The following is a 13,308-nucleotide window of genomic DNA, read 5'->3' as shown; positions in this document are numbered from 1 at the left end:
AACTTGAATTACAGAGCCACTCATCAGTGATGCAAATGCCGGCAACAGGAAAAAGTGGTGGTGATGCCATAAAACCTGTACTATGGAGAAATGGACGAATGTTATGTGGTCGGATGAGTCCTTTCTCAAATTGTTTCGAACTTCTGGCCGACTTTACATCGAAAGAGAGAAACATGGCGAGGGGTCGGTGATGATGTGAGCACCCGATGCTTATTCTGCAAGGTCGCATTACTGTCAAGGATTATGTGACCATTTTGGCAGCTCTGGTCCCTCCCGTGGTACAATGTTTGTTACCAAATGGTGAGGCTGTGTTCAAAGCCAGCAGGGCCACTGTTCAAACAGTTCGCTTGTTAACAATACCAGCTTATTCCCAAGAATTAGCAGCTTTCGCTCAGTTAATACTAGGCAGGAATTCAATCTGCATTTGGATCGCACTGCCTTCACTCTTGAGCAGAAAGGCGTGCATTATTCTGCTGTATCCATTTTGAATGAGCTACCACAAGAATTAAAAAATCTTACCAGTAGTCCACGCGCTTTCAAATCTAAACTGAAGAGCTTTCTCATGGTTCACTCCTATTTTCTCGAGGAGTTCCATGAAAATCAAGCCAATTGCTGTCTTATATTGTTGATTGCGTTTACCTGAACTTATAACTTGACGTCTTTTTGCCCGCATCTCGTGGTCGTGCGGTAGCGTTCTCGCTTCCCACGCCCGGGTTCCCGGGTTCGATTCCCGGCGGGGTCAGGGATTTTCTCTGCCTCGTGATGGCTGGGTGTTGTGTGCTGTCCTTAGGTTAGTTAGGTTCAAGTAGTTCTAAGTTCTAGGGGACTTATGACCACAGCAGTTGAGTCCCATAGTGCTCAGAGCCATTTTTTTTGACGTCTTTTTAGGATTCATAAACATTTTATTTCATCTGTTATTACTTTTCTGTTATAATTTCATGTACTGACACGTCCCATGACTATGAGATTTGCTCCTACATTTGGCCCTGTGGCACTAGACCTGTGAAATATAATTATTCCCTGCCAGATCTGGTAACAACACTAAACATGACCATCACTAATACACTCCAGTGGCCTTTCTACCTGGCACAGAGAATTGTAACTCTAATCATTCCCATACCCGCCGATGGTGCGCACATGTGCGAAGTTATATTGACATCCGACCATGTCTTCTGGGCGTTTCACATGTTTTGTTACGCATTGTATGAAGAAGATCAAACAGGCCCAGTCCGAAAGGTCTCATTATAAGAGCCTCTACCGTCTGCGTAATGTTGACCATAAAGTTTTGAGACAGCCGGTATTAGGGGGCTCATGTGCTGTCTGTACGTCTATCGCTTATTGCCGCCATGCGTAAACGAAGCGACGTGTTCAAAGTGATAACACTAGGTTTTCGCGATATGTGTGATAGCCTTTTTGAAATGGGAAAATTTTTGACTTGATAAAATACTTCTGCTGTGAAAATGTACGTGACTGGACTAATGTCACATCAGTGAATAATGGCTGTGGATATGGCGGAGGTCCTAATGGCATGAACGTCTGAGGTGAACATCGACTAGCACTCTACATGAAGGCCAACCGCATCTGTATAGTTGAACATCTCACGGCCCACATAAGCCAGTGGGTAAACAGACTAGTGTCTACTACAACAGACGAACGAAGAGACTCCGAAGCAGATGGATGGTTTCCGCGCCTATGCTAATATCAGCTGACTGACAGAAAAGCGATCCTACGATTTTTTTTTAATTTTCAGTATGGATGCTGGGCTTGTGAGCCGTATTATATATATGCTTAATACAGCGGATACACGTAGGCATGTCAGAAGAAATATGTAAAACGACCGGTCTGCAACCAACGCTAAGAACACAAGGGAGTGTGGGTCCCTTTACTAGCTGGGAAACGTCTACATGGCAATTTCTATGACGTAATCGCTGAGCGCAACATTCCTGATGGATTTCATTTTGAATCCGTAGTCAACAATCTCATTCACATGCACAGTAAGATTATCCTCCAACAGTATAACGCACCTCGCCAAACGTCTAGAGTTTTTCGCAAACATCCGGAAGAACACGAGCAGAAATTCAAAATAATTACCTGGACAGTGATCTTAATCCATTTCAACAGCTATGGGACCTCTTCAAGCGAAGTATTGTCTGTGTGACAGTAATGTCACCGACGCTTCAGCAGCTGTGGTAGTTCTACTGACAGTTCGGCCGCAGATATACGCGAACACCTATCAACACCCGACTGAATGACGTCTAGATCGTGTGATGTGGCTGCTGAAAACGATGATAACTGCTGATACTAGCCCGTAGTCACGATCATATAACTTTCAAGTATTTGAAAAATTGTTTAGTTTTTGAAAATTTCGTCATATTTGCTTTTATTCAACATTAGCAGTTTTTTTTTACATCAGGAACTAAAAAACATTTATGGGTACAGCAATGTCCTGTGTTAACAGCGTCAGAGAGGCATCGAAATTATTTATCAAACCATTTATATACCTGGCAAACTCTGACATTAAATTCCGTTTCCAGGACGCGCTGGAAAGAGGATACGCAATAACATGTAATGTACATCTAATGTAGCTTAGGCCAGCACACATTCATTTGTGAGAAAGAAGATCGCTATGTCGTTGTTTCTTGTGCAATAAGCATTCTGAATCGCATCCGCAACCCTGCTGGCTAATCCTTTCAGTTCCAGAAGCGATCGCTAAAAGAAGTCTTTCTTAGCGACAAATTTAAAAAATACATTCGCTGTGAAATTATAGCACTTTGTGGAGAGAATGTTATGAGTGCCAGTACTCTGAGTTATTGGTGCCCGCAGGTCTACGATTTGGTAAGGAGTGGACGATAGTTTTTAGCCATCAATGAACTTTTATTGATAGTGTTTTTTTTCTGTATGAAATGGTAACTAGCACCTTCGGTGACCGAAAGATTTTTTGTCGTTGAATGTCTCAATTTCCTCCTGATAACTGTAAGACACTACGGGACGCTATAGTACGCAAACGAAGGTTATTGTTCTCCCGAGCACATTGTTACGGGAGATGAGACATGTGTTCCATATGTGGAAGTCGTGAGAAACGTAATGTATTCATGAGCTCACATCAGTTCGCTACTCGGAAGGCTATAAAATGCCACCAGAAATTTTCTTCAGAGGAGGTTACAGCCGCTGTCCTTCGAGACAGAAAAGGCTTCCTTTTATGGTACGAAGCAAAAAAATTAATGGGTGCCAGTTCCTCCTCTTTCTTATGTTTTATCACGTCGTCTGAAGTCTGCTGTTCCATGATTTGGCTTCTTTTGTTTTTAATTTTAACTTTGTGGTCGGATGTCTTTCCCGTCGGCACAGTCGTCAGTTAACACGAGGGAGGGAAGTTGTATACGCCATCTACCTGTGAATAGTGTAAACTCGTTCGTATGTTATCGTATTTTAACTCTTTGTTTATCATATTTTCTAAGGTTACAAAAGCAGTTAAAAATAAAAGATGTGTTAGATTTAGTTAGAACGTATTGTTTGATGCACTTCATTGTTTGTTCGCACATCGCCACAAAAATTAGAGCGCTCTTCACATGTTTCAAATTATATTTGTTTGAATATCCTCTGCACAGACCTGATTTAGCTTCGACTGATTCCCCAACACGAAAAATTGGCTATTTTCGCAGCATTTCATGAGATTCAAGTCATCTGCGGCTGCGAGTAGTATGTTTTTTGAACATCATCTGTGGCTTCCCTCCCGCCTATAGCCGTGGTCATGCACACAAACATACGACAGAACAACACATATACAACATGTAGAGCTACTTCTAGTTATAGTAACAAACAGTGCAATAGGTATGCCCTACATAAACACTTAAAAGATACAATGTGGTGTCACCGCCAGACACCACACTTGCTAGGTGGTAGCCTTTAAATCGGCCGCGGTCCGGTAGTATACGTCGGACCCGCGTGTCGCCAATATCAGTGATTGCAGACCGAGCACCGCCACACGGCAGGTCTAGAGAGACGTCCTAGCACTCGCCCCAGTTGTACAGCCGACTTTGCTAGCGATGGTTCACTGACAAATTACGCTCTCATTTGCCGAGACGGTAGTTAGCCTAGCCTTCAGCTACATCATTTGCTACGACCTAGCAAGGCGCCATTACTAGTTACTATTGATGCTGTAAAACATGTACCGTCAAGAGCGATGTTCACCAATTATGGATTAAAGTTAAGTATTCCAGCAGCTACGTACGTTTTTGGCTATTCTCATTTCCGTGTCCTGTTCCAGACCTCACGCCAGCCTGCGTGAGCTTAAACGCGTGCCTTTCGGCTTCCTCCTAGTGGATTGGCTGTCTTGCCAATCCACAACATATAATAAGTGGTACTAGTTCTTAAACAGTAGAAACAAATACACACAGTGTCACTCATGATGTACTTCATTCAGTAATGTTAGAAGATGTAATTTTGTACGCTACTTCAGGGGCGACAAGCTCGATGTTTCTGCCGAGGCCGTCCCACCTGGAATAGCAACGCGAAACATAATTTATACGTTTTATTTTGTTTTAACAGTTGAAAAATTACAGAGCATCTCTTACCTATCATTCTATTATTTTTTCTAAATTACTAACATTTATTATTTTAACACTCTGTTTCCCACAACTAATTTAATTTTCTTCGTAACCCATTTTTACTACCCTTTTTTCATTGCTCAAAAGAAGTTTTGCCAGTAATGTGGAACAACGTAGCATTACATGTAAAATTTTATTATGTGCGACCTCATGTTTAAAATATCAGGCAGGAGATCTTTCAGTATCCAATAAATGCAATGAGTCGTGATCTCTGTTCTTACAAGAGTTAGGAACAGTACCCATATAACAAAATTACGTGCCCCTTTGCTTACTATCATTTTCCTATAACCTTGTTCCCATGTCTTGAACCGTTCACGAAAGAAAGGAGTGATTCACCCTATATCATCTTGTCGATCGGTGCGATATAGTGTTACACTGGAAATTTCATTGAAACGTGACTTAAAGTTTTAAGTTGATTATGTTTACTGTAAAGTTCCGCGTTCTGGCCCTAGACACCCTCCGCATCATACTCTGCAAATGGCGGTGTGGAGGGGAATGTGGTCAGGACACTGTTATCCAGGTCTTTGTCAGGTTTCTTGACCTTTGAACCGCTTTTAATCGGTCGAGACCTCCTCAGTTGGTCTCACAAGGCTGAGTGCATCGCCTACCATTCCTGCCGCCAAGGAAAAATCCCTGACACTACCGGGAATCGAACCCAGGTCCTTCACATGGCAGGCCGAGATGACCACTTATCTACGGAGGCGGCCACATTTATAGTTGAAATTCGGTATAAGTGTTAGTATTATGAGGGAATGCAAGACTTCGCGGCGAATTTCATTGATGAAATATTCTCAGGTTATCAGGCGAGTCTCGGCGTCGTGTTATCGCAACGTTTCGACTAGCTTCCTACTCGTCATCTTCAAGTGTAAAGTCGGGTTCCTGTTCGGTTGGTTCCTTTACAGCCACCGGTCCGCAGACTGATCTGCCTAGGGCCCAGCTGAAGGCACTAGCTTTTTCTTAATCAGAATGTCGATGAAAACCTCGTGACTCCAGCTATCTGTGAAACCTCATTATTCCAGTACCCACTAACTCCATTATCGACGAGAGATTTGAAAGTGCATGGATTTCTCTGATCTGTCAAAAACTAGACTTCTACTGTTTAGTTATACATGTAACAACATTATCCGTATCACTTTGTACATTTTTTAAAAACCGGTTTTGCTTCTCCTGTAAAATTTAACAAAATGGAGTTACGAGGTTTTCATTGCCTACCATCGATACGATACTTTACTCGTGGCTCTCTACTTTTGCTTACGGTGTTAGGGTGACGTTTAGGATTAAAATTTCCGTACGCGAATATTTTGTTTGCAGACATGTTCGAGAGATACGGAGACATAGTGCGGGAGGAGGCTGTGTGGAAGCACCCCGTGGTGAGCCTGAGGAGCGGCGCGGACATCGAGAAGGTGCTGCGCTCGCAAAGCCGCGCGCCGCTGCGCCCGCCCACAGAGATCGTCAGCACGTACCGCCGCTCCAGGCCCGACCGCTACGCTTCCGTGGGAATCGTCAACGAGTGAGTACACCCACTCCTAACGCTGCTGTTATCCAAAGCGGGTAGCGACCGTGTCCACCCGGTACTTGGCATTTGAGTTTGAATAGTACTGGAGTCTGGTACGGTTCCAGAAGCTGTTCCGCATCCCGGATCATAGTCGTCCTGAATCTCACTCCTTCTTAAGTGCATTTTCACGCACGGTTTTTTATAACTTCCACGCAACTTAACGCCCGTGGTCTTCCTTTTCGTCTTCCTAGGGGTAAGTACGGGGCGTGCTTAAAGTCTTTCTATGACTGTAAAAATTTATTTCTAAGGAAGTAACTATACTAGATACAGCTAGCTTAACACACGATGTTTTTGTGGTTACAGTTCTAATTATGGCCACGGGTAGTTTTGCAACAAGGGGATGGAGCGCCCGGGGGGGGGGGGGGGGGTTATTTGCTCACCAGTTCTCGGATGAACCCTTTCTGGACAGATAGACGTTCTCCAGGTATAATCCCTCTTGAAGTTTTATGTGGCCTTCAGTTCACCAGTTCGCGATGTGCAGATTCTTACGGCACGAATACAATATGCTGCTGAGGCGGTGAGGAAGAGATTTTGGCAAAGATGTGGAAAGTAATTGGGTATCACCTAAACATTCCACGACCAACAAACGGAACAGATGTGGGAGTGTATCCATAAATAACTGTGTGAGTTTAAGTACCCTTTCCAACAACCCGCATGGCTGCATCTAGGATAGTTCAAATGGTTCTGATCACTATGGGACTTAACATCTGAGGTCATCAGTCCCCTAGAACTTAGAACTACTTAAACCTAACTAACCTAAGGACATCACACACATCCATGCCCGAGGCAGGATTCGAACCGGCGACCGTAGCGATCGTACGGTTCCACACTGAAGCGTCTAGAACCCCTCGGCCACACCGGCCGGCATCTAAGATAGTAATTGGAAATTTGTGATAAGGTCTTATGGGACCAAACTACTGAGGTCATCGGTCCCTAAGCTTACACAATACTTAATCTAACTTAAACTAACTTACGCTAAGAACGACACACACACCCACGGCCGAGGGAGGACTCGAACCTCCGATGGGGGAATCCGCGCGGACCGTGACAAAACGTATCAGATCGCTCAGCTACCTCGCGCGGCTCTAGGATACTTCCTTAGCATTACATTTTTATAATTACGGGAAAACCCTGTGCTTATCCTTTATTACGGTGCCTTTTACGATAATCTGCTGTGCTCTATTCCTAAAATATGTCCTAACTAACGTGCCCTAACTATACATACAGCTTAAAACTGTTTGCCGGACCAGGAGAGTTGCTGTTACCATTGAGCTCTCCAGGCACATCTCGTGAACCACCTTGCACTGTCTCTCTCCTACTTCCCAAAATTCACCAACGCTCACCTACATACAGGAATTCCGGGAAGAAAGGATATCGTGAGAACATATTCAGGAGAGACGTACTGGCAGAAGTTAAGCTGTCGTGCTCGGATTGCTCAATGGTATGAGCATTGTCCACAAAAGACTAGGTTGCGGGTTCCGTGATAGTTTTTGCCTACAGAAGTTTGAAAACACTAAATACTTCGCTATAGAGTGAAATGTTCATTCTAGATACCCTCACACTTCGTTGCAGAGTCAAATATCCATCCGGGACACCATAACTGTCTCTTCTTGCTCTTTAAGTTAATGAATCATCTAAAACCACGAAAACACGTAGCATCCGGGCAGCAATATGCCGACTAAAAAGTGGCGCGGCAACAAATAACACGTGCTGTATGTGGTACTCCAGTACTAGACCGCTTAGCGTGCGTGCAATAATCGACGTGGACAGAGGTGCTCACTGCTTCGCGAGGCAAATTTGTCGACCGTGAGCCGACCCAGAAAATCCTGTACCTAGGTAATTTTGGTCTGGAGAGAGATAATCTTCAACCCCACGGTAGTTGTGGTGGATGAGTACATGCAGCATCAGGACATAATGGGTCTACAGGTTCCAGCTCGCCTCTGCGAATTACTTCCGACTGAAATTGCGTGGCAAACTCTATGAATGCGGTTCTCAACCTTCCTAAGACTATTATCCCAGAGTGTAGTCAGATATTAGCTGGTTTCCCGCCCCTCCCAGTACCTCCACCATCACCAACATAGCGCATAATTAAACTTTGGAATGAAAACAAAAAATTTGTTTGAACACTTTCTTTTTTAAAATGATGAAAGACAAATGATATTTAGTTTTCGTAGGTGTTATATTAAACCATGAACTAATGAAGCAGTGAGAAAATTGGTATTGTTTATTTCTAACATTCTTTTTTTATAGAAGGATGAACTAATTTTCAGTGCATGGCGAGTGCTACCTGCAACTCCTCTCAGAAAAGTAAGCCTGCTATCCGTTTTGAGGGCAGACACTTGTTATAAAGCATGCTGCCTTTGCAGCACTCCTCTCTGTAGCGACACTATCTTTACTCAGACTCCGTAGCCCCATTTAAAACCAACCGAGCTGCACTATACGTAGGACTATTGCTTGTAAATCACTCGATTGTTGGACTCCTAACTTCTCAAGTGGCATAAACTGAAGGACTTCAGGCTGCCAATGTTTTGTATTTGACCACTGCCACTAATAGTTAAAAAATTACAGCAATACAGTGTAGGCACTGCAGCAGTGTAGTATCCATTAAATAGTTACTGTTGTGTTGTATTGCCAATTTGTTTGTTTATTCTTGCGAAGATAATCACGGAACAATTTCTCGTCTATTGCGGTAACTACCTGCAACTCGGAGAAGGCATTTTCATGCCATATTTAAGTACATGTAATGTATATTTCTCAATATCTGTATTGGGTAGACTATGTGAGAAAAATGTTCATACAGTCGTTTCACGAGCTGTAAGCTCTACCACTTTGTGTCACATGTTAAAACCAGTATTCTAAAAAAACGTCATTATTGGTAACTTATTTAATCAATATTACATTCTCACGAAATAGTGACTGTAATAGTGATCTTTTAAAAATAAATTATTTTCGTGGTCAAAACACAAGTCAACCCTTTTGCTTTTACTCCTCGTAAAATGACATTGTACCCCTCGCGAGGCAAATACGGCCAGGTTGGGAACTACTGCTCTAGGCCAAATGACTGAAAACCTAACGCAGTCGTACATGTCATTACCGCGCTTGTCCATCAGTAACAGGCTGAACTGCCTGAGAAATATTATAGGCAGACATTGTGTGACCTACACTGAAGCGACAAATGTCATGAGATACCTCCTGATATCGTGTCGGACCTCCTTTTGTCCGTCGCAGTGCAGCAACTCGACATGACACGGACAAATAGTTGGAAGCCCCTGCGGAAACATCGAGCCATGCTGCCTCTATAGGTAACCATAATTGCGAAAGTGTTGTCGGTGGAGGACATTTTGCACGAACTGATCTCTCCCATATGCCCCATAAATCTTCGATAGGGTTCATGTAAGGAGATGTGAGTGGCCAAATCATTCGCTCGAACTGTCCAGAATATTCTTCAAACAAATCGCGAACAGTTGTGGGCCGCTGACATGGCGCATTACATCCATAAAAATTCCATCGTTGTCTGGTCTCCAAGTAGCCGAACATAACCATTTCAAGTCAATGATCAGTTGGACCAAATGACCCAGTCCATTCTACGAGTAAACACAGCACACACTTCGTTATGGAGGCACCGTAAGCTTGCACGGTGCCTTGTTGACAGCTTGTGTCCATGGCTTCGTAGGGTCTGCGCCACGCTCGAATCCTGCCATCAGCTTCTACCAATTCGAGTGGAGACTCGTCTGACCAGGGTCCAACCGATGTGTTCACGAGCCCAGGATGGGCGCTGCATGCCATGTGGCACTGTTAGCAAAGCCATTCGCGTCGGTCGTCTGCTACTGTAGCACAGTAACGCCAAATTCCCCGCACCGCCTTAACTGATATCTTTGTCGTACGTCCCAGTGTTGCTCGTTGTCACTGTTAGCACTGACAACTCTACCCAAACGCCGCCGCTCTTGTACATTAAGCGAAGGCTGTCGGCCACTGCGCTGACTGTGGCTATAGGTAATACCCGAAATTTGGTATTCTCGGCACACTATTGACACTGTGGATCTCGAAATATTGGATTCCCTGACGATTTCCGAAACTGGATGTCCCATGCGCCTAGCTCCAACTACCACTCCGCGTTCAGAGTCTGTTAATTCGCGTCGTGTGGCCAGAATCACGTCGGACACCTTTTCGCATGAATCACGTGAGTACAAATCACAGCTCCTCCAACGCGCTGCTCTTTTACACCTTGTGTAGGCAATATTAGCGCCATCTGTATATCTGCATATCGCTGTTCCGTGACTTTTGTCACATCAGTGTATATTGTATACTGCAATGCGAAGATATCACACACGTTATCGACTATCGACTTACTGTACTCTGACGGACACCACGGCCGGCCCGTGTGGCCGTGCGGTTCTAGACGCTTCAGTCTGGAACCTCGTGACCGCTACGGTCGCAGGTTCGAATCCTGCCTTGGGCATGGATGTGTGTGATGTCCTTAGGTTAGTTAGGTTTAAGTAGTTCTAAGTTATAGGGGACTGATGACCACAGATGTTAAATCCCATAGTGCTCAGAGCCATTTCAACCATTTGAACGGACACCACACAGGGAACATGTCCCCATCGCATCGTTCCCTGGCCAATTTCTGGTGCAACTTGTATTCTTATCACCTTTTCCTTGCCACAATGTTGCCAAAGCACTATTTAATAGACATTTAACAGCTGTGTCACATGTTGTTTGGTGGATGTCGAATATAACTTTACGCCGAGCGAGTTGGAGCAATTGCTAGCACTACTCTGGACTCCCATTCTACAGAACTGTGGTTTGCAGCCCATTTCAGCCGTACAATTTAGGTTTTCTGTTTCACGATAAAGTGCATTGCAGTCAGATGCTGATATAAAGGTTTTCCGTGGCTATCCTAAATCGATTAACTCAAGTATCGAAATTGTTACTTCCTAAAAGACGTGATCGACTTCCTTCCAAATCCTTCCCAAAAACCAAGCTTTTGTTCAGTCTCTAACAAGCTCCTCTTCGACGGGATATACGCTAATCATTGTACCTTTTCAAAATCGTTTCATTTGCAGACATGAGTTAAAGCTGACGCTTTCATATACTGATGAGCCGAAACACTATGACCACTACCCACAACGAGCTTATACCGCCTGGTGGTCTTACGTGCACGTGACGCGGTAAAGCCGGCCGGAGTGGCCGAGGGGTTCTAGGCGCTACAGTCTGGAACCGTGCGACCGCTACGGTCTCAGGTTCGAATCCTGCCTCGGGCATGGATGTGTGTGATGTCCTTAGGTTAGTTAGGTTTAAGTAGTTCTAAGTTCTAGGGGACTGATGACCTCAGAAGTTAAGTCCCATAGTGCTCAGAGCCATTTGAACCATTTTTTTGGCGCGGTAAAGAAAGTATATAAAGGGAGCAGAGACGATTGGGGAATCATTCTTATGGCCTGGTGGCTGGGAACGAGCATTTTGAAAACGGTGACGCTGGTGACAAGGAAGGAAGGTCACGATTTAACGTCCCGTTGACATTGAGGTCATTAGAGACGGTGCAAAAGCTCCGGTTTTTCAATGATGGGGAAGGAAATCGGCCGAGCGCTTTCAAAGAAACAGTCCCAGTATTTGCCTGGAGCGATTTAGGAAAATCAAGGAAAACTTAAACCTGGATGGCCGGACGCGGATTTGAACCGTCGTCCTCCAGAATGCGAGTCTATTGTGCTATCCACTACGCCACTTCGCTCGGTGGCGACGCTGGTCGACTGTTCGCCTGCAGTCTACTGAAAATAGTTGAAGGACGGTGAAACCACTAGTAGGTGACAAGATGCTGGATGTCCAGAGCACGGAGGTCTGAGGTTTAGCCAGGACAAGCTGCTGTCTGTGACAGATCTAATGACAATGGTTGTGTAATGTTCCGAGCACACCGCCCAGGGCGCAGTGTCGAATACGGACCTCCGCTGGAAACGATCACTATATGTTGACCCAGCAACATCGTCAGTTGCCATTGCACTGGGCGCGCGATCATTGAAATTGGAACTTGAGTTAATGGAAGTGCCGCCTGGATGGATGAATCACGTTTCCTGTTTCCCCGTATCGATGGGTATGTCAGGATGAGACGTCATCCGTGCAAAAGTCTGCTGCTCGAAATATGCACCGCGTCCGGGACCCAGCCGGTGGGGAAGGGGAAGGGGGGGGTGCATAGTATCTTATGATCGACATTCTCCTCAACCTCCATACGACCTGCGGCATAATTGAAGCTGGCATGACACCTGTGGACAGCGAGAATATTTCTATGGGCCACCTTTCACGCTCGATCTCTTCCCCAACGGCGATGGCTTTCGGCAGGCTGACGAAAGTTTCTTTGATTAAAATTGTGTACTATTTTGAACAGAGAGCTGCTCTGACTAATGGAATATACAAAAACATCTTAGTAATGTTGAATAGTTCAGTCAAGTTTGATTAATAATTAATTACAAGCGCAACAGACTGATAACCTGTTTGGAATAACTAAGCGCAAAATAATTATTTTACTCTTGTTTAAGTAAAAGTAGACACCAGATGACGTTTCTGACTGAACAAAGACAACGCATGCCATCTGTTCTTGAAACATCCTAGCAGCCCTATGGAATTAACGGACAAATTGACAGCTACCTAGAATCTATGATACTGCAGTGCCCTTGTTACTCCAAATTACGTTGCAATGTTCCTTCGGACATGCAGGCACTGTGGCGACCACAACCGCTGTGAAATGCAACTGCGAATTCATTCCATGTATTTAATAACAGTTGTAGTCGCCGCAGTGCCTGTTCCTTCGGATGCATATTCGAAGGAACGTTGCACTGTAATTCGGAATAACAGAGGCACTGCAATATCGTGTTTATCCGCCGACACTAGGTAAGCTACTTTCAAGTGAAATGTCCCACCTGTACGGATATATACATAATGGATGTACGGGTACAGTTTATAGGCGCATGTCTGACGACATTTGGAAGTTTGGGTTTGGCCGTGAGGTATGCTCGGGTAGCCAAATTATAAAGCAACCTTTCGCGGTAGGCGGAAATCCAGGTTCGAGTATCGCTCTGGCACAAATTTTCATTGTCGTCCTTCCATTATACAGCTGAAAGTTGTCCGTATTCGCAACTGCGAATACATTTCATTTACCTATAG

The 13,308-nt window shown here is 44.5% G+C and overlaps 1 protein-coding gene across 4 annotated transcripts in view; it reads left to right on the top strand.

Moving 5' to 3' along the window:
* Positions 1-13,308, top strand: part of LOC126248024 (ecdysone 20-monooxygenase) — a 200,917-nt gene that overhangs the window by 126,630 nt on the left and 60,979 nt on the right. For all 4 annotated transcript variants that reach the window (XM_049948620.1, XM_049948619.1, XM_049948617.1 and 1 more), the window contains one exon: positions 5,916-6,114. In XM_049948620.1, the coding sequence (XP_049804577.1) occupies positions 5,916-6,114 (199 nt within the window). The remainder of the gene's footprint in view (positions 1-5,915; positions 6,115-13,308) is intronic.

The sequence above is a fragment of the Schistocerca nitens genome, chromosome 3 (genome assembly GCF_023898315.1).
Source record: "Schistocerca nitens isolate TAMUIC-IGC-003100 chromosome 3, iqSchNite1.1, whole genome shotgun sequence".
NCBI classification, from domain to species: domain Eukaryota; kingdom Metazoa; phylum Arthropoda; class Insecta; order Orthoptera; family Acrididae; genus Schistocerca; species Schistocerca nitens.
Note: the sequence above shows the minus strand (reverse complement) of the source record. Positions and strands in the feature narration are given on the sequence as shown.